Source organism: Lampris incognitus, chromosome 12, assembly GCF_029633865.1.
Source record: "Lampris incognitus isolate fLamInc1 chromosome 12, fLamInc1.hap2, whole genome shotgun sequence".
In the NCBI taxonomy this organism is placed as follows: Eukaryota; Metazoa; Chordata; class Actinopteri; order Lampriformes; family Lampridae; genus Lampris; species Lampris incognitus.
Genome location: NC_079222.1, coordinates 2,959,156 through 2,981,519, shown reverse-complemented (window position 1 = coordinate 2,981,519; position 22,364 = coordinate 2,959,156). Strand labels below are relative to the sequence as shown.

Below are 22,364 nucleotides of genomic sequence, written 5' to 3'. Positions count from 1 at the left end.
ATTATGATGATGAAGATACAGGCTGGGTAACAGAGTAGGATGAGGAAGAGGAGATGGGCAGGGCTGAACCACCTCAGAGGTAGCTGACATATATTAAGGAGGGGTGGGGGAGGGGAGGGGGTGGCAGGTCAGGATGGGGGAGGGTTGCTGGGATCACAGCATTAACCTACCCCTGCTGGGCTGTATTTTTTCGCTGGGCGTTAACCTAATACCCTTTCCATTGTGCACTGGTATAGAGGCAGCACAAGAGATTAAGAGAAAACAGCAACATCGTGTCAACAAACCACAGCAGTGACACCTCATAAAACACAACAGACAAAAGAGCAAACATACTGTTAACAGGTGTTTTAATGTAAATAAATATCATATGTGAATAAATAATTATAAATTGTCAATTTATAATTTATAAATAATAAAATAACTTATGAATTTATTATAAATTATAAAACTTAATAAATATAAATAAGCATATTAATGAATAATTTATATTTATAAATAATATAATTCATAAATTTACTGTAAATACTTAAATATGAATATCGGTTTTAAACCATTGATAATTTATAAATAATAATTTATAAATTTATCATAAATTATAAATACTTAATACGTATAAATAAATATCAGTTGCTTTATATCCTTCAAATGGGAATTTTAAAAAGAATATAAGTTACAGTAACTTAGCATTAGCTTAAGTAAATTATTAATAAATCATTAATAGGCTGAGGCCTAAAAAGGAAAGTAAGCCATTGACACTTTAAGCTAGCTGATGACTTTGGAGGCTGATTTTTGGATTTTTAGAGTTGAGGTGGTGCCACTCAATAACACTGGAGTAAGAAAAAAAAAATTTTTTAACACTAGATCAGAATAACTAGACAATTTAAACAGTATTAGTACAGGAAGGAAAAGATGGAAACGGACGATCCGCTGTGGCGACCCCTAACGGGAGCGGCCGAAAGTAGTAGTAGTAGCCGAAGTAGTAGTATAGCAGTAATTGCGGGCTACCTTGAGTGTGTTGCGTGGTCACAAATGTCTTGATGAGTGTGTCTGTTGTTTGGGTGTAGAGAGACAAAGCATGGCGTAGAGACGACAGTTCAGGACTCTTCTCCAGGAAGCCCTTCTTCAGCCCATTACCTCCAGCGTGGAAGTATTGCTGCAATAGAGGAAGAGGGACACAAAAAAATGTGAGGAGAGAACAGAAAATAGGTTGCCACTGTTTTCTGATTATTTACATTACAACGATTAGATACATCTAGATGCTAACCACTTCATAATAACATAACATCTACATATCATCTAGACGCTACCCGCTTCATACATAACATAACATCTACATAACATCTAGACGCTACCCGCTTCATACATAACATAACATCTACATAACATCTAGATGCTAACCACTTCATACATAACATAACATTTACATATCATCTAGGCGCTAACCGCTTCATACATAACATAACATCTACATAACATCTAGATGCTAACCACTTCATACATAACATAACATGTACATATCATCTAGACGCTACCCGCTTCATACATAACATAACATCTACATAACATCTAGACGCTAACCGCTTCATACATAACATAACATCTACATAACATCTAGATGCTAACCACTTCATACATAACATAACATCTACATAACATCTAGGCGCTAACCGCTTCATACATAACATCTACATAACATCTAGATGCTAACCATTTCAGCTACTTTCTTATGACTCAAGCTCTCGGCCAGGAGAAGATGTGCTTCACTGTAGGTTTTGAATATGTACATGGTGAACCATTTTTATTTTACACAATTTTTGTTAAGATTTTCTTTTGGCATATATTTTTTTCCCTAATTAGATTAGACAGCGACGGTGAAGAGGCAGACAGGAATGGGAGACAGAGAGAGGTATGGCATGCAACAAAGGTCGCCGGCTGGAATTGAACCAGCGTATTATAGTGTAACTTTTTACAAATGTTATGCAATCAATGCAACGTTGGTTGTGTTTCAGGGCAGATAAAACTACAATGAAACAGTTCACATACCTTTTGCATCACTGTACAACATTTAACAGCCCATGTGTGACTGTTTTCTCAACCTGCCTTGTCAACACTCATTAAAAGTCTGCAGTGTAACTGCTCACATTAACGTCAAGACCAAAACAAACCAACAACTCATTAATGTATTCTGAAACATCAGCCTGGAAGTAGCCCAGAGCACCTACAGCCTTTCTGAGTGGCCAGAGATCTGCAGATGGTAGCTGGTTTAGATGCCTCACCATAATCATTCACTTCCCCATTGCCCTAAAGTCACCAGAAAATCCAGGGTTTTAAACTAGCAACCCCACAGGATGGAAGTCCACTTTCTTAACAACAAAGGTACCAGAGGTGATAAATGAATACTGGATGAGGCCGAGTTCACCCTGTCTACACGACACTGTCATAAATGTACTATACACTGACCTTGATGGTGTCCAGAGCCACATCCATGACAGCACACTGCCTGGGAGACAGGCTCCTGGCTTCCCCCGCCATGTGATCCTGCATCATACAAGAGAAGAGATTTTCACTGTCCAACCAAAACTGACATCTTATCTTCGGCCTCTCTCATGCACCTTCCCCTCATCCCCTTATTGCTACGCTACGAAGAAAGAAGAAGAAAAAAAAAGCTCCTCGGTCTTTGTGACAGTTGATGCAAAGACAAAAGATTTTGCTGAAATCCAAAAACGTACCTGGTGCTGCTTTTAACACACATAGACAATACCAGACAGACAGATGGATGGACGGGCAGATAGATAGATAGATAGATAGATAGATAGATAGATAGATAGATAGATAGATAGATAGATAGATAGATAGATAGATAGATAGATGCAGGCAGATAGATAGATAGATAGATAGATAGATAGATAGATAGATAGATAGATAGATAGATAGATAGATAGATAGATAGATAGATAGATAGATAGATATAGAAACGTGGTTTGAAGTATGTGGTCAGGTTTACGGACTATGACCTGTATACGTTCCTGTATAAAGTTGAATGATATAGGAAATCCAGTTGCTTCTGCTGGCGTCCAATTAACTCGCGCGCTGTGTTAAAAGGAACATTTCACCAATTTTCAACTTTATTGACATCCTTCTGCAACAGAGATAGCACATCAACATCACCCGTACTTCTTCCTGATAGTTTCTGCATCTCTGGGTGGGGCAGCAGTGAAACAGAGATTTTTCTATCCATTCTGGCATCAGTTCACAGACTGAAAACTAAGCTTGGGTTTCTCATCACCACTCTAATCGACTCTAAAGATGGCATTTAAAAGACACATCTCGAGGATGTGTTTTGCCAGTGGAAGTGTTTTTACAGCGATGGGAATGATGATACAAAAACATGCACACAATGCATTCTGCTGTGGAAAAGACTGTGCAGGAGAACACCAGTTTCTCTGTCAATATAGCACATAGTGAGGATTGTAGTGCTTCAGTCGAATACATTACCAGTTAGTACTGACTGGACATTCATAAAACCATTGGCAAAATGTTCCTTTAACAATCCTGGCCAACTTAACCTCATCCTTTATTTGGGTTTCCATAACGAGCTGTAATACCAAACACAAGTAAAGCTGACATAGACGCTCTCAGAAATGTCCAGGCTCTCATGCACCAAAACGTTTCTATTTAAACAGTTTCTGATTGGCCAACTTGCCATCAATGTGTATCGCTAAAAGATCACAACATTCTACAATTTCAACAGGTTGGTCACAGAGAGGGGGTGGGAGAAGGGTGTCGCCACTCTTAACAATAAGTTCCTTGGTCAGGGTTAGACTTATTCTGGTTCTGACAACGTTATCTAAAAAAACACTGGACCAGCACCACAACTGAAGACTAGAGACTTGACCCAAGTAAGAGTTCATTTAACTGCTGTTTTTGTAAAACAGGCCAACAAGGGCCATGTCATCAGCATATCCAGACACTTTACAGTACAGCCTCATTTCATTGGTTTATATAGAAAATAATAAAGGTGATAATACAGTGTTATAATGGTACAATTTCATTTAGCAGATGCTTTTATCCAAAGTGACGTACAGCTCCGAGTTAATACAACATAAACAAGGATTTAGTCAGGAGATAACAATGCAAGTGCAAAAAACTAGATTCAGGTCTGGTAGGACATAGGTGCACAAAGGCAATGCATAGGGTGCATAGAAGTGATTTTTTTACACCAACCCCCACATTCAAAGAACCAAATAGACAAAAAGCCAGCAGAGACAACCGACAGTGATGAGTTGACTTCAGATAATCAGACAGACCAGTTGATCACAACACTTTCTGATTGTCAAATGAGTAATTCTGAGGTTAGTTACTCATTAAAGGCAAGCTGATGGAAGCGCAAATAGAAAATGGTACCTTGAGTTTGGAGAGTTGTCCGAGTTCTTTGGCAGCAGAGAGGATTTGAGCCCCCTGATCACAAGGTAACAGTAAACACAAATTATTGACTCAATTATGTATGATTAGTCATCTGAAGAGTTGCTGAAAAAATTGTAGATGTATTCATTCATTCATCCCTTCTTTTCACATACTATTTTAAAGCGATTTAGTGTTGTGGGGTTTGAGTCTATCCCAGTAGGTAGTGGGCAGAGGGCAGGGAGACACTCAGGACAGATAGGACCCACACACAATTCATCCCATTTATACCAACAGACAATTTGGGCTTTAAGGACTCAATTTTAGAGTGTCTAGTTCACCTAATATGTGTGTCTTTTAAAGGTATGATCCATAATGGCGTGCAGCACCATGGCTATGTGAGGTAGGAAGTGCCCGGATTACAAACAAGTTCCATTTTTGAGTCTGTTCGTAAGTTGAATTTGTATGTGAGTCACAACAGTTATGTACAGTTCACATCTAGTGTCAATTAGTCAAATGTTTATCTCAGTATATAGTATATATTTGACCTAAAACATAAATATAACAATGCAGTAATAATAATAAATGTAACTACAGTACAGTATTGATAATTGAGAGAATGTGTGCATGGATATAACACATTAAGAAAAGTTTCTTAAGCTGTTTAGATGAAAAAGAAAAGATAAATAAAGGTTAACAAGTGCTCTCATTCTAACTGATGTCTTGCATACTGGAAGGAGCTTTAATTAACTTAATTAATTAGGAATATTACGCTGATTTTGAGCCTCTAACCAAATTACCAACAACCTTTACACTTCAATAATTAAACCCGTGTTGCTTAATGATAATTGTGGCTTTCATTTGGACAGAGCCTTACACAGACTCCATCACTCTCCCCTTGTCCTTTATAATTGTCCCGATGGTTGATCGACTGTAGCCGAACGCTTTTCCAATGTTTGTTGGCATTTCACCTCTCTGAACGCTTTAATATTTCCACTTTCGTTTCAACCGTGATCGTTTTGCTTTTCTTCGATGCATCACCATCACTTACACCAGATTTACGCTTTGAAGCCACGATTATGAGGGTAAACACGTGAAAAAATTAAGTCAAAATACAATACACACAATGTTTACGCGATCTGACTTAAAATGGTGATGATGACATGGCGTTGTTCTGTCTTGGGCAAACGAACCGCCTAAAACGTGCAGTGTTTTGAGCGTCGCCCAAAGTTGTGCGACCGTTCGCTAGTACAAACCATGGTGTGTAACTCCATCCATCCATTCCATCCATTATCCAAACCGCTTATCCTGCTCTCCGGGTTGTGGGATGCTGGAGCCTATCCCAGCAGTAATATGTGTCTAGCTTTATTTTTAAAAATAATAGGCTTTATGCAGGTCGGTTCATAAGTGCGGGAGTTCATAAGTTGGGCGTTTGTAAGCTGGGCGTTCATAAGTCGGGCGTTCATAAGCTGGGCGTTTGTAAGTCAGGCATCCGTAACCCGGGGACTACCAGTATTGCTACAACATGGGCACTCTACTGACAAGAAATGTGAGGTTCCTCACCATCAGGTCAACACTGTATCTTCTCATTATCAAGAAACAAAGCAAACAACAGTTACAAAGTGTGACCAAAACAACGGCACGGGTGGAGCGGATGGCCACCGTGTGCATCAAGGTTGTCCCTTCAACTGTGTAATGAAAACAAGCTGTGGACAGACAAGTCACTGAATCATAAGCTACATCAACGCAACATACAACAGATGAGTACTGGGTTGAACCCAGATAAGCTCTGAGGAAACATATCTAACAAATGCTGTAAAGTATAACATGTATTGTAAAACAGGAAATATAGGTGGAGGAGTAAGGGGGTTGACACATGTAGCTAGAAGGATGGATTCAAACCTGAGCCAAGCTTGATGCTGTATGGTATGTGCTGATCTGACTGAGTCACTTAAATGGCCCTTTCAATTTGAAATTACAACAGGTTTAATTTAAAAACACAAAAAAACCTTACGCCTTAAACTGCGTACACTTACAAAGGTGTCGTTGCCCTGGGGCAGGACGATTGTCTTCTCCAGGCTGCTCATCACAATCCTCCACAGCTCCTTCAGGACCCGCTTCAGTACGGTCTTCTCACACACCGTGGCAAACAGCGTCAACCTGAACACACACACAATAATTCACGCACATGCAAACACATGCAAAACACACACACACTGGTTAAACATAGTGGAATAACTGGTTTATTGTTGCAGCGCGGTGTGTGTAGGCCCATTGGGTGCATTTGTGTATGAATACACATGAATGATGGTTGAATGTGTACCCCATTCATTCATTCATTTATTCATCATCAGCTGCTTTTCCGGGGTCAGGTTGCGGTGGCAGCAAGCTAAGTAGGGCACTCCAGACATCCCTCTCCCCAGCAACACCCTCCAGCTCCTCCTTAGGGATCCCAAGGTGTTCCCAAGCCAGACTGGACATATAGTCCCTCCAGCGAGTTCTGGGTCTACCCCAGGGTCTCCTCCCAGTTGGCCGTGCCCGGTAAACCTCCAAAGGAAGGTGCCCAGGAGGCATCCTAATCAGATGCCCAAACCACCTCAACTGGCTCCTTTCGACACGGAAGGAGCAGCGGCTCTACGCCAAGCTCCCTCCGGATGTCCAAGCTCCTCACCCTATCTCTAAGGCTGAACCCAGACACCCTACAGAGGAAACTCATTTCAGCCATTTGCATCCGTGATCACACCCTTTCAGTCAGCACCCAAAGCTCATGACCATAGGTGAGGGTTGGAACAAAGATTGACTGGTAAATTGAGAGCTTTGCCTTCCGGCTCAGCTCCCTCTTCACCACAACGGTCTGGTACAATGTCCGCATTACTGCTGATGCTGCACCAATCTGCCTGTCAATCTCCCACTCCAGCCTACCCTCACTCGTGAACAAGACCTCGAGATACTTGAACTCCTTCACTTGAGGCAACAACTCATCCCCAACCCGGAGGGAGCAATCCACCATTTTCCGGTAGAGAACCATGGCCTCAGACTTGGAGGTGCGGACTCTCATCCCGGCCATTTCACACTCAGCTGCAAACTGCCCCAGTGCATGCTGGAGATTGTGTTCTGATGAAGCCAACAAAACCACATCATCTGCGAAATTGCAGAGATGCAATTTTGAGGTTCCAAAAATGGACACACTCCTCACCTTGGCTGCACCTTGAGATCCTGTCCATGAATATCACAAACAGAATCGGAGACAAGGGAAAACCTTGGCGGAGTCCGACACCCACCGAAAACCTGTTTGACTTTGTGTCAAGAATGCGAACACAGCTCTCTCTTGGGTTAATAAAGGGCCAGATGGCTTGTAGCAACTGCCCGGTACCCTATATTCCCGCAGTACATAGTCGTAAGCCTTCTCCAAATCCACAAAACACATGTAGACCGGCTGGTCAAACTCCCATGCCCCCCTCAGCACTTCCGCAAGGGTAAAGAGTTGGTCTGTTGTTCCAAGGCCAGGACGGAATCCGCATTGTTCCTCCTGGAGCCGAGGTTCGACAATCGGTCTGAGCCTCCTTTCGAGCTCTCTAGAGTAGACTTTCCCAGGGAGGCTGAGCAATGCGATGCCCCGATAATTGGAGCACACCCTCCGGTCCCCCTTTTTGAATATGGGAACCACCACCCCAGTCTGTCACCCCACAGGCACTGTCCCCGACCTCCACGCGACACTGAAGAGGCGTGTCAACCAAGACAGTCCAACAATGTCCAGAGCCTTCAGCATCTCAGGACGAATCTCATCCACGCCTTGCCACTGAGGAGCTTTTTAACTACTTCAGAGACCTCTGCCAGGGATATGGGTGGGGCTTCCCCTGAGTCTTCATACTCTACCTCCTCCACTGACGACATGTTAGTCGGGTTCAGGAGCTCCTCAGAGTGTTCTTTCCACCGCTCGACAACATCCCCAGTCCGGGTCAACAGTTCCCCTCCCCGGCTGAACACAGCCTGAGTCGAGCCCTGCTTCCCCTTCCTGAGTCACCGGATGGTTTGCCAGAACTTCCTTGAGGCCAACCGAAAGTCCTTCTCCATAGCCTTGCCGAACTCCTCTCACACCCGAGATTTTGCTTCTGCGATCGCCGAAGCGGCAGCCCTTCTGGCCTCCCGGTACCTGTCTGCTGCTTCAGGAGACCCCTGGACCAACCAAGTCCGAAAGGCCTCCTTCTTCAGCCTGACGGCTTCCCTCACCCCCGGTGTCCACCAGCGGGTTCTTAGGTTGCCGCCTCGACAGGCACCGATGACCTTATGACCACAGTTCCTGCCTGCCGCATCTACAATAGAGGCTTTGAACATGGCCCACTCAGACTCCATGTCCCCAGCCTCCCTCAGGATACATGAGAACTTCTTTCAGAGGTGGGAGTTGAAGACCTCACGGACAGGGGCCTCCGCCAGACGTTCCCAGTTCACTCTCACTACACGTTTGGGTTTGCCAGGTCTGTCCGGCAGCCTTCCCCGCCATCTGAGTCAACTCACCACCAGGTGGCGATCAGTCGACAGCTCTGCTCCTCTCTTCACCTGAGTGTCCAAAACATACGGCCGCAGATCTGATGATACGACCACAAAGTCCATCATCGACCTTCAGCCTAAGGTGTTCTGGTACCAAGTACACTTATGAACTATACCTTATGTTCGAACATGGTGTTTGTTATGACCAATCCATGACTCGCATAGAAGTCCAATAACAAGGCACATTACATTACAGTCATTTAGCCGACGCTTTTATCCAAAGCGACTTACAATAAGTGCATTTAACGTAGGAAATCAAGAGAACTACTTGTCATCAGAGGTCATAAGTGCATCTAAACAAGCATCTAAGAGCAAAACCAGTGCTAAAGTAAAAGTGCAAGAAAGATTCCCTGATCTGAACCGCTCGGGTTCAGATCAGGGAGGCCATTCCTCCCGATCATGCCCCTCCAGGTTTCTCCATTGTTGCCCATGTGAGCGTTGAAGTCCCTCAGCAGAACTATAGAGTCCCGAGGCGGAGCCCAATCCAGGACACCACCCAGAGACTCCAAGAAGGCCGAATACTCCAAACTGCTATTCGGTGCATAAGCACACACAACAGTCAGAGCCTTTCCCCCAGCGACTCGCAGTCGTATAGAGGCAACCCTCTCATTCCCCGGGGAGAACTCCAACACGGCGGTGCTCAACCGGGGACTTGTGAGTATCCCCACACCCGCCCGGCGCCTGTCACCTTGGCCAACTCCGGAAAAGTAATGAGTCCATCCCCTCTCCAGGTGTTTGGTACCAGAGCCCATGCTATGTGTGGAGGTGAGCCCAACTATATCTAGTTATTACCGCTACACCTCCCGCACCAGCTCAGGCTCCTTCCCAGCCAGAGAAGTGGCATTCCATGTCCTGAGGACCAATCTGCGATGCTGGAAGTCGGCAAACCCCGGTTCCTGCCTTTGCCTGCATTACACCCTACCCCAATGCTCATCCGCACGTGTGGTGGGTCCACGGGGTGGTGGCTCCATGTTGTTTTTTTGGGCTGGGCCCGACCAGGCCCCATGGGCCAAGGCCCGGCCACCAGACACTCGCCAGCGAGCTCCCCTCCCAGGTCTGGCTCCAGGAGGGGGCCCCGGTTTCCCTTTTCCGGGCGAGGTGCAGTAACTCTGCTGGCCCCTCCCCTGAATGTGTACCAACACATTTAATTTGATTAATACAATAATAAAAAAAATCCTTCTTTTCTATAAATGTATATTCTTGAGACACATTCATCTCACATCTGGAGTATAAGTAGTACAGGTTCACTTCGACCACTGAACTAAGAATCAAGGTTCATCCTCTACAGTATTACATGGACGCTGTGCTTGACAATACTTAAAAAAAAAATCTTCTGTGATCCTAAAATATGTCCCTTTTTCATTTTGGATTTCCCCCCTTTTTCTCCCCAGTTGTACTTGGCCAAATACCCCACTCTTCCAAGCCGTCCTGGTCTCTCTGCTCCACCCCCTCTGCTGATCCGGGGAGGGCTGCAGACTACCACATGCCTCCTCCAATATATGAGGAGTCACCAGCCGCTTCTTTTCACCTGACAGTGAGGAGTTTCACCAGGGGGAATAGCGTGTGGGAGGATCACGCTATTCCCCCCAGTTCCCCCTCCCTCATGAACAGGCGCATCGACAGACCAGAGGAGGTGCTAGTGCAGCCACCAGGACACATACCCACATCCGGCTTCCCACCCACAGACACGGCCAATTGTGTCTGTAGGGACGCCCGACCAAGCTGGAGAGAACACAGGGATTTGATCCGGTGATCCCCACCAGTTCAAATCCCTGTGTTCAGTAGGAAACGGAATAGACCGCCACGCTACCCGGACGCCCAAAATACTATGTGGCTTTTAATCCACTCACTTTCCATCAAGCAGATCCATTAAAGGCCGCAGCATATTGTCGGAGTCGGCCTCCACCTGGTTCCTGTTGTTGGTGTTGAGTGGTCCTTTGATTTGATACAGCAGAGAGGCCATCTGTCTCATACACTCACTGATCCGAGTCTGGAAACTGTGTGTTACACACACACACACACACACACACACAGGTACAGACAGACAGAGAGTGAGACAGACAGCGAGAGAGAGCCAGAGAGAGAGATAGACAGCGAGAAACAGACAGAGAGACAGAGAGACAGAGAGAGTGAGACAGACAGCGAGAGACAGAGAGACAGAGAGAATAGCACTTAAGGAATTGCAAGTGCAAGAAAGACAAAGTGAACACAGACAGTTGTCTGTATGTACTATGTGTGCACACGTGCGTGTGTTTTTGTGAGTATTTGTGTTTGTGTGTGTGTGTGTGTGTGGGGGGGGGGGGCTGGGATTACCTGGCCCCAAATGTAGTACAAAGCTCATCCAGCACATTGTTCAGCTTGACTTGCAGCTCATTCAGTAAGTCACTGGCCTCTGTATCCATCTGCAGAGAAACACACACAACTGTTAACAGAGAGAATACACACAACTAGTAACAGAGAGAAACACACACAACTGTTAACAGAGAGAAATACACACAAGTGTTAACAGAGAGAAATACACACAAGTGTTAACTGAGAGAAATACACACAACTAGTAACAGAGAGAAATACACACAAGTGTTAACAGAGAGAAATACACACAAATATTAACAGACAGAAATACACACAACTATTAACAAAGAGAAACACACACAACTGTTAACAGAGAGAAATACACACAACTATTAACAGAGAGAGATCTGATTCCTGTAAACAAGACATGTGAAAGCAACCACTATATAACTCATGAAATAATACACCACCCCCCCTTCTCCCCAACTGTACTTGGCCAATTACCCCACTCTTCCGAGCCGTCCCGGTCTCTGCTCCACCCCCGCCGCTGATCCGGGGAGGGCTGCAGACTACCACATGCCTCCTCCCATATATGTGGTGTCGCCAGCCGCTTCTTTTCACCTGACAGTGAGGAGTTTCACCAGGGGGACGTAGCATGTGGGAGGATCATGCTATTCCTCCCAATTTCCCCTCCCCCCCAAACAGGCGCCCCAACCGACCAGAGGAGGCGCTAGTGCAGCCACCAGGACACATACCCACATCCGGCTTCCCACCCGCAGACACGGCCAATTGTGTCTGTAAGGACAGCTGACCAAGCTGGTGGTAACACGGGGACTCGAACTGGCGATCCCCGTGTTGGTAGGCAAAGGAATAGATTGCTACGCTACCCGGACGCCCGAAATGATAAAACTTTGACGATCCAATCCATTCAGTTTACTAGAAAACAATAACGTAATCACTGACACCTACAAATGAGTCAGGAAATAGAAAATAGTCAAATTCAAGGAAGGAAGTGCATGGTGGAGGTGAACACCGTCTGCTGACACCTTCCCAAGTTACATGGATAAAGCAGAGATCCTCATAGTAGTTCACAAATGTGGATTAGTTCATCACTCCCACCACTGACAAAGTGACCTGGTATTTAACTAAAGCACACACACACACACACACACACACACACACACACACACACACACACACACACACACACACACACACACACACACACAAATTCCAACCAACCCACCTTTTTGCCAGCGACTGCCACCTTTTAAAAGGGAGCATATTCAAAAAGAGTTAAATTTGGCATGGAGTCTATGTCTTCATAGCAGTGATTCACACAAGCACTGGGACGGGGGACGGGGGGTCTAGGGAAGGGAAGTGAGCTGAAAATACTCCTCCTTAACATGCTGACACTCAGGTGTAAAATCACCTAAACAACGCCTGCCCAGGACCAACCCTGAGCCCTTCAGATGGAGCAGTGGCTCATGAAGTCACTGGTCCACTGGTCTGGTTGGTTTATTGGTCTGGTTGGTTCATTAGTCTGGTTGGTTTATTGGTCTGGTTGGTTCACTAGTCTGGTTGTTGGTTCATTGGTCTGGTTGGTTCACTAGTCTGGTTGTTGGTTCATTGGTCTGGTTGGTTCATTAGTCTGATTGGTTCATTGGGCTGGTTGGTTCATTGGTCTGGTTGGACCATTGGTCTGGATGGTTCATTGGTCTGGTTGGTTCATTGGTCTGGTTGGATCATTGGTCTGGTTAGTTGGTCTGGTTGGTTGGTTTGGTTGGTTCATTAGTCTGGTTAGTTGGTCTGGTTGGTTGGTCTGGTTGGATCATTGGTCTGGTTGGTTGATGGACGGCCAGGATAAGGTGGTGATATTTGAAAGGAGAGACTGATAAAGTTCTGCTTCAAAACACCAGAGGGAGGGCTTTAGAGGACGGACAGGGGCTAGAAATGGATTGGGTACTGTTGATGATGTAATACTTTTATGTCTATTAAATGATCGTCTCTGCGTGTAAGAGAGAATAATTTAATGTGATTGTCTGTGTGTGTTCATACAGTGCATCCGGAAAGTATTCACACCCCTTCACTTTCCCCACATTTTGTTATGTTACAGCCTTATTCCAAAATGGATTAAATTCCTTTCTTTCCTCCTCAATCTACACACAATACCCCATAATGACAAAGCGAAAAAGGTTTTGTAAAAATTTTTGCAAATTTATTAAAAATAAAAAACTGAAATATTGCATGTACATAAGTATTCACAGCCTTTACTCAGTACTTGGTTGAGGCACCCTTGGCAGTGATTACAGCCTCAAGTCTTTTTGGTATGAAGCTACAAGCTTGGCACACCTATATTTGGGGTATTTCTCCCATTCTTCTCTGCAGATCCTCTCCAGCTCTGTAAGGTTAGATGGGGAGCGTCGCTGCACAGCTATTTTCAGGTCTTTCCAGAGATATTCAATGGGGTTCAAGTCTGGGCTCTGGCTGGGCCACTCAAGGACATTCACAGACTCGTCCCGAAGCCACTCCTTCGTTGTCTTGGCTGTGTGCTTAGGGTCGTTGTCGTGTTGAAAGGTAAACCTTCTCCCCAGTCTGAGGTCCTGAGCGCTCTGGAGCAGGTTTTCATCAAGGATCTCTCTGTACTTTGCTCCATCCATCTTTCCCTCGATCCTGACTAGTCTCCCAGTTCCTGCCGCTGAAGAACATCCCCACAGCATGATGCTGCCACCACCATGCTTCACTGTAGGGATGGTATTAGCAAGGTGATGAGAGGTGCCTGGTTTCCTCCAGACGTGACGTTTGGCATTCAGGCCAAAGAGTTCAATCTTGGTTTCATCAGACCAGAGAATCTTGTTTCTCATGGTCTGAGAGTCCTTTAGGTGCTTTCTGGTAAACTCCAAGCGGGCTGTCATGTGCCTTTTACTGAGCAGAGGCTTCCGTCTGGCCACTCTACCATAAAGGCCTGATTGGTGGAGTGCTGCAGAGATGGTTGTCCTTCTGGAAGGTTCTCCCATCTCCACAGAGGAACGCTGGAGCTCTGTCAGAGTGACCATTGGGTTCTTGGTCACCTCCCTGACCAAGGCCCTTCTCCCCCGATTGCTCAGTTTGGCTGGGCGGGCAACTCTAGGAAGAGTCCTGGTGGATCCAAACTTCTTCCATTTGCGAATGATGGAGACCACTGTGCTCTTCGGGACCTTCAAAGCTGTAGAAATGTTTTTGTGCCCTTCCCCAGATCTGTGCCTCGATACAATCCTGTCTCGGAGGTCCACAGACAATTCCTTTGACTTCATGGCTTGGTTTCTGCTCTGACATGCACTGTCAACAGTGGGACCTTATATAGACAGGTGTGTGCCTTTCCAAATCATGTCCCATCCATTGAATTTACTACAGGTGGACTCCAATCAAGATGTAGAAACATCTCAAGGATGATCAGTGGAAACAGGAGGAACCTGAGCTCAATGTTGAGTGTCATAGCAAAGGCTGTGAATACTTATGTACATGCAGTATTCCAGTTTTTTATTTTTAATAAATTTGCAAAAATTTCTACACAACCTTTATCGCTTTGTCATTGTGGGGTATTGTGTGTAGATTGATGAGAAAAAAAAAGAATTTAATCCATTTTGGAATAAGGCTGTAACATAACAACATGTGGGGAAAGTGAAGGGGTGTGAATAATTTCCGGATGCACTATGCGTCTGTAAACCTACACTCACCTTTTTCTCTTCGAAAGCAATTTCCGGCTAGGGAAATGAAGGAAGAGGCAAGGAAGGACAACCTCGATTAATGTTATTTTTCACGTGGAATCCAATTTTAATCTAGTTTATTAGGAAAAACTCAGAGCTGTTTTCAGTCCTGTTAAATGTGCTGGATGCAAAACTACACCTCAAAATGAACCCCTGAACATACTGCACACCATAGAACCTACCTTCTCCATCGTGGGGGTGTCCATCTTTGTACGAGGAGGAAAAATAAGATGTGGAACTGTAAGACCATCTGGAACTATTTTAAAACTTCATTGAACTTGACATAAGAAGACTAAGCAACAGGGAAGTCTGGAGGACTAATTCACATCAGAGCTCCAAACCTCAGGACAGCTCTACAAGCCAAACTGGAACAAAAACTAGCATCTATGCGAACTTTGACCATATTTGAAATATGTGTGCAACAAACACCCACCTTTTCCTTCTCAGTCTATTGCAAACATAACACAACAAATAAAAAAGGAAAATATCAATTAAAGGAAACAAAGTAGAAAATTCAAATATAACAAGTCTTTCTCAGGTATGAATGATGGGTTTTAGGGAAAGGCCAGGGAAAACAGCACTGCTATCGATGAAGAACGTGGAAAAAGACTACAGACCACCAGCAACACACTGCACATGGTGTTAGGTGTCACCATGAAAGGTATGGTGGGGGGTTAGGTGTCACCATGAAAGGCACAGCGGGGGGTCAGGTGTCACCAGGAAACACATGTACTCTGACCAAAGCACAGATTCAGGACTTTGACCCTGATGGCACATTTTGCGGGAGATACAGGAAAATTAACGGATGGGAGTGCGATTATGACGTTCTTTGGTTGGCATCACTGGAAGAAACAACAGCAAACCTCAATCTCAACTTTGTCCCCTTCCTCTCTGACTTCCTCCTCTTCCTCCTCCTCACTCTCCCCAAACTGGGGGTGGGAGTGAAAAAAACAACACAAATCATAGTAAACGTTGACAGGTAGCCACCAGGGTTTCAAATTGATGTATTCAAATTCAATGTGGCATCCAGATATCAAAATACAAGTTATTACAACATTAACTTAATACTCTGCCTCCATTTTGTTTACTCATTAATGGTATACAGCAGCATTTTATCTCCATAAATGGTGAGGTGAAGATGTAAGTACTGTATGTTGCCATGCATCAGGGACCCTGCCCTCACCCACCTGCCATCCTATCCCTCTAGTGTCGCGCTGGAGAAAGAATAAAAAAAAGTGGCCATGTTTGTGAAATTCCTGACAAAATACCCCTGAATCACAGATAGAAGGTAAGAAAGTGAGAGTACATAATAAGACACCTTTTTTTTTTCTTGTGTCATACCGTTAAAAATAATTCAAAGGCCTACTTTACTTATCACTGGCGCCATGTCTCACTCTGACCCTCTAGACCAGGGGTGGGCAGGGGTCTTATCCAGAAAGGGCCAGTGTGGGTGAAGGTTTTTATTCTAAGCAAGCAGTTACATACTTGTGTCTCTTAATCAAGTTCCCCAGCAAAGACTCGTACTGGTTGATTAGTGGGGTCAGGTGTGTAACTGCTTGGCTGGAACAAAAACCTGCACCCACACTGGCCCTTTCTGGATAAGATTGCCCATCCTTGCTCTAGACCTTAAAGTCTAGACAATATTAGGCAGCTCAGGTCCTCCGTCTGCTGCTTGGATTCTATCCCTACCAAACTTTTAAAAAAAGTTTTTAATTGCTTAGCACATGATTTTTTTTTGGAAATTGTTAACTGCTCTCTTCAGGCAGGTGTATTTCCTGCAGCGCCTAAGACAGCTGTCGTTAAACCACTTCTGAAGAAGAGTAATCCTGATGCGACAGCCACTGCCAACTAGAGGCCCATCTCCAACTTAGCATTCCTCAACAAAATACTTGAAAAACAGTTTATACTCAAGTTAATAACTATTTAATATCGAACAACCTTCTAGCCATTTAAGACTCAGAGACAAAGAATTGCAGCTCAGTTCAGCTCTTTGTCTCTGGAGTGCAAAAGTGAAGCTGGAAAAATCTCAGTGTAATCATAGACAGCGATCTGAATTTTAAGAGCCACATCAATCATCTCACAAGATCAGCCCTCCACCATCTCTAAAACATTTCAAAACTAAGGGGGCTTTCTTTCAAAATCAGACTGTGGGAAACTAATCCATGTATTTACACCAGGTAGACTAGACTACCGTAATGGACTCCCAAAATCACCGGCCTCCCAAAATCAGTTGTGCGCCAACTACAGCTAATTCAAAATGCGATAGCCCGTGTTCTCACCAGAACTAAATTGTATGAGCACATTACACCTGTTCTTATATCTCTGCACTGGCTCCCCGTCAACACCAGAATTGATTTTAAAATTCTTTTAATTTTATACAAAGCTCTAAATGGCCTTGCACCACGCTATGTAAAAGGCATGTTTACTCCTTACAAACCAGCAAGAACTCTCAGGTCTAATGGCAGGGGTCTTTTAACCATCCCTCATGCTAGGTCTAGAGCAGGGGAAGCTGCATTTTCTATTTACGCCCCAAGTAGATGGAACGCCCAGCCTGAGGACCTGAGAGAGGCCCCCCACACTGGACACATTTAAAACCAGGTTAAAAACCTTACTTTCAAATCAGCCTACGGCTAAGTTCTTGGTGTGTTTGTGTGTGTGTGTTCTGTATATTTTGCTATTTTTATATATTCTGCTAAGATTGTTACTTTTAATTAATCAGCTTTGATGGCATTTTCCGAAATCAGTTTTAAACTTGTCTGTACTTTTATAAAATTTGTCTGTACTTTTATTTCTTATTTTATGCTTTTTTTTACTTATCGTTTGCCTGTAAAGCTCTTCGAATGACCTCTGCGCTGATAAGGTGCTATACAAATAAACTTGCCTTGCCTTGCCTTACACACACACGCACACTCACACCTAGGGACAATTTAGTACGGTCAAGTCACCTGACCTACATGTCTTTGGACTGTGGGAGGAAACCAGAGCACCCGGAGGAAACCCATGCAGAGGGTCCACACAGAGGAAGACCCGGGATGACCCCCAAATTTGGACTACCCCGGGGCTCGAACCCAGGACCTTGTTGTTGTGAGGCGACTGTGCTAACCACTGTGCCACCGTGCCTCCAGCCATAGACCAGTTGAATCAAATGTTCATATCAAACAGCACATCTACTTGGCAAAAGGGAGCCTGAATCCAAATGCTGCAGATTTACAGTACCCACCATTGTCTCCATCTCCTGGTCTTGAGTTATAACCTGCTGTCCAAGCCAGAAAGAAATATACGTCTTATTTTCTATATTAATGAATGTAGCTGTAGGAAAAAAAAGCTTCACATTTAATCTAACTACTGAGGACAAATTTGTGTTTGGATAAAATTCAGTACATATATATATATATATATATATATATATATATATATATATATATATATATATATATATATATATGTATATATATATATAAAAACTCGCTGCATCATGATGCAAACCTACCTCCTCATCTTCCTCTTCCACCAGTTCATCTTGCTTTAATGGTAGTAAACACAGTGGATGAAATTTAATATTTGCTCCCTAACTTCTATAATGCTATGGCCTACTACACAAGTCTATGAGAGGCAACACTATGGCTGCAACAATAAAGTAAAACCCCACATGCACAAAGCCTAGAAACACGATGAGGACTCTAGGGAAAGGGAGGTCAAACAGATTCTATTGACAGACCATCATGGTCCTTACTTTACTACGGCCAGGACACTGATATGGAGGACACAAATAAATGACTGGGACTAAGTGAAATGCTAATGCGACACTCCAATCTAATAGCTAGCACAAGGTCAACCTGTGATGGCATTAATCTGAAGCTCTTCTTTCAATACAGTATCACACCGCACAGCACTATGATGGGACACACTACAGTCCAAATCCAGTGCCAACACGCTACACATCCCACTGTACATACCCTTGCTTCTTCTGTGGCAATCTGATGTAGGGAAACATGGATGAAGTGCTTACAAAATATACACACACATATATATATATATGTATATAAAGAGAGAGAGAGAGCTGATGAATTAGAATGGTCATAATCTTCACTGGATGGATGAGGTTTTTTGTGTTTATGTGTTTTTTAAATAGTTATTAATACATGAGGAGTCAGTATGGTCCTCTCTGCCACACTCTCATCACTTCACTCAGTACTACACAGTCACATCTCATTCAGTACAACAGTTTAAACACTCTCCACACAAAAGTTCCCCAAAATAGTAAAAATCCATCCATCCATTATCCAAACCGCTTATCATACGCAGGGTCATGGGCAGTAAAAATCCAGTCCAATGATTTTTAATTACAATGAGACCCCCCCCTTCTCCCTAATTTTACTTGGCCAATTACCCCACTCTTCCAAGCCTTCCGGTCGCTGCTCCACCCCCTCTGCTGATCTGGGGAGGGCTGCAGACTACCACATGTCTCCTCTGATACATGTGGAGTCACCAGCCGCCACTGGATCCCTGTGTTGGTAGGTAACGGAATAGACTGCTAGGCTACTCGGACGCCGACAATAAAAATTTTATGATGGAATAATTATATTTGGAATACAATTTTATTCAGCTTTAGGAGAATCATTTGATTTGTTATAACTGTTTTAGCCTCAGTCCTGAGTTCAGAAGACTCTTCGGCTAGCTAGTTAGTGTACTAAGCTAGCTAGCTTACTAACTAGCATGATGTTCCTGGGCACTTATTCAAAAACAGACCAACTGACAGACTGATGATGACAGTTTACTGACTTTCCGATCAAATCAGAGTGTCAGATGATGATCATTTATTAGCAGAATCTGATTGGTTTTCTGAAAGGGTTTAATTATGTTGACAACCAGGAGGACAGCATCTCCAGGGACTGTAGTCAGATGGTGAAAACAACAGCAGTTCTAATATTTTGGGAAACTGTACATGACCAAACCCTCTGTCCAAAATACGAGATTGGACATTATTTTCAATGGACTGGATCTTCAGAAAAAGTTACAAAGTTCACCAAAACGTTTCTTTTCATTATTATTCATTTGGTTGTGTGGAAAACTATATTAATATCTGAACTTTGTAAATAAATGCAAATTTTTTATAACTCATACTGAAATAAATCCCTTTTGTATATCCTCTTTAAGGGATTCACCCAAACCAGTTATTATCCAGCTATAAAAACTCTGGAAATTCACCGTGTGCAGTGTCATCAGCTTTGAGTCTCCACCAACCTGTTTGGCACCCATGGACTCAAATATCCTCTCCAGCTGGATCCTCAGCTGTTGGGCATTATTCATCAGGACGCAAGGCTGCGACGAAGGTAAATGACATTGTAAATAAAGCTGACCATGGACCTGAAACCAGCACGAGACACATACTGTGTTGAGAATAACACAATTGTTCTCTTTGTTTGTGTGTACAAAGTCAATTCACTTCTAAGCCCACCCGCTGATATGTGGTTCTCAGCCAGGTTCTCAGTGGAAATCATGGAAATTTGAAATATCACTCTATTTATTGTCTGTGCGCTTGTCATTATACTGTATGTGAAGCCCATTCAAATGATGTATCATAAATCTGTTAGTGTCTCCTGGATCATGACAAAAACAGTTTAATGTGTCTGTTTGATGAATACATGTGATGGTGACTTAGGCTAACGTCTTGGACTTGAGACAAACTTGACTGTCGGGACACATGGGAAAGACTTGACACTTTTTTTCCCCTTTGGATCCCCCCCACCCCCACCCCTTTTCTCCCCAATTGTACTTGGCCAATCACCCCACTCTTTCAAGCTGTCCTGGTCGCTGCTCCACCCCCTGCTGATCTGGGGAGGGCTGCAGACTACCACATGTCTCCTCCCATACATGTGGAGTCACCAGCCGCTTCTTTCCACCTGACAGTGAGGAGTTTCACCAGGGGGACGTAGCGCACGGGAGGATCACACTATTCCCCCCAGTTCCCCCTCCCCCCTGAACAGGCGCCCCGACTGACCAGAGGAGGTGCTAGTGCAGCGACCAGGACACACACCAACATCTGGCTTCCCACCCGCAGTCACGGCCAATTGTGTCTGTAGGGACGTCCGACCAAGCTGGAGGTAACACAGGGATTCGAACCAGCGATCCCCGTGTTGGTAGGCAACGTAATAGACCGCCACGCCACCTGGATGTCAAGACTTGACACTTGACCCTGAAAACTTGAATTGAGATGACTCGAACCTACAAATGGGAACTCTGAAAAGTCTGAGAAAATAGTCGGTCATCCCCTTACTTTTAGCATCAAAGACGTGCTTTGGGTGACTAGGAAAGCGCTATATAAATGTAATGATGATGATGATTATTGTCCGGATCACTCAAAATAACACAGGGGCACTGCCTCCTGCTAAAACAGTAATCAGTATTTCCTATCTTTTAAGCACATTGTTCATTTTTCACATTTCATATTTCTTGAAAATGTGACTATACTATACTATAAATTAATCAAACAGCTTTTAACCAGCTGAAAAGCTTTAACCACTTTAAAAAAAAGGGATAATGTTCATCGTTTAAGAAAGAAACATAAAGGAATAGAGAGAACATATCAATAAGTTCAGCAATACTCAAATCAGTGAAACGTGTCGTTTTTAACGTCTTAATAAACCAGTCCGCCAGATGTTTAGCTTTGTGGTCTTGATATCTAGTGGGTTAGTCTGCAAACAGAACAACTGAAAGCATGTTGGTGTTTTCAGACTCCAGCATGTCACCATGAGAGGCTGCATGGCATGAGAGAGACAGGTGAGGAAGATGTCGAAGAGACGGTTCATGTGAAAGCACGGACAACTTACGATCTTTTCTTTGTCAATGTACGAAGGAAAACTCTTGGTCAGAATGGCACTATACTGCAGAAGAACTTTGGCAATAGTCTGTGTGGATAAAGAGAAAGACACGTCAGGACAATGTAGTAGAACAGAAAATGTATATACTGTAATTTTGTTTTATGCAGTTTAAATTCCAATTTTGCACACCAACACTGAAGTGCTGAGCAGAGTTAAGCAAGCTACTGGTCACCATGACAGTTTACTGACAATAGAAAGAAAACATAAAAAAGGAAATGAAACTGTTTGGGCACGTTTGCCGAACGGAAAGGGTAAACAACAGTGAAGAATGGCTACAGACGAGCGTAGTGGAGGCAGGGAGGGCTGCGATGGATAGGGGACAGTGGAAGAGACTTGCTGAGGCATCAGCTGTGCTCCTACAACCTCCATAGGTTACGCAACTGATGGTGATGATGATGATGATGATGAGTAAGTGACAGGCTGCTGTCATGAGGCCTAAGGGTAGCATACTGTAGGAGTACAGTAGGTTGGATTGCAGTATGTCTGCAGGAACATC

At 44.0% G+C, this 22,364-nt stretch overlaps 1 protein-coding gene across 1 annotated transcript in view; it reads right to left on the bottom strand.

Annotated features, from left to right (window-relative positions):
* LOC130121798 (protein unc-13 homolog B-like) overlaps positions 1–22,364 on the bottom strand; it is a 176,474-nt gene that overhangs the window by 9,385 nt on the left and 144,725 nt on the right. The window contains exons 30-37 of the mRNA XM_056290699.1: positions 21,818–21,895; positions 20,232–20,309; positions 11,263–11,351; positions 10,800–10,946; positions 6,438–6,561; positions 4,405–4,458; positions 2,461–2,538; positions 1,006–1,153 (exon numbers count right to left, since the gene is read on the bottom strand). Coding sequence (XP_056146674.1) covers positions 1,006–1,153; positions 2,461–2,538; positions 4,405–4,458; positions 6,438–6,561; positions 10,800–10,946; positions 11,263–11,351; positions 20,232–20,309; positions 21,818–21,895 — 796 coding nt within the window. The remainder of the gene's footprint in view (positions 1–1,005; positions 1,154–2,460; positions 2,539–4,404; positions 4,459–6,437; positions 6,562–10,799; positions 10,947–11,262; positions 11,352–20,231; positions 20,310–21,817; positions 21,896–22,364) is intronic.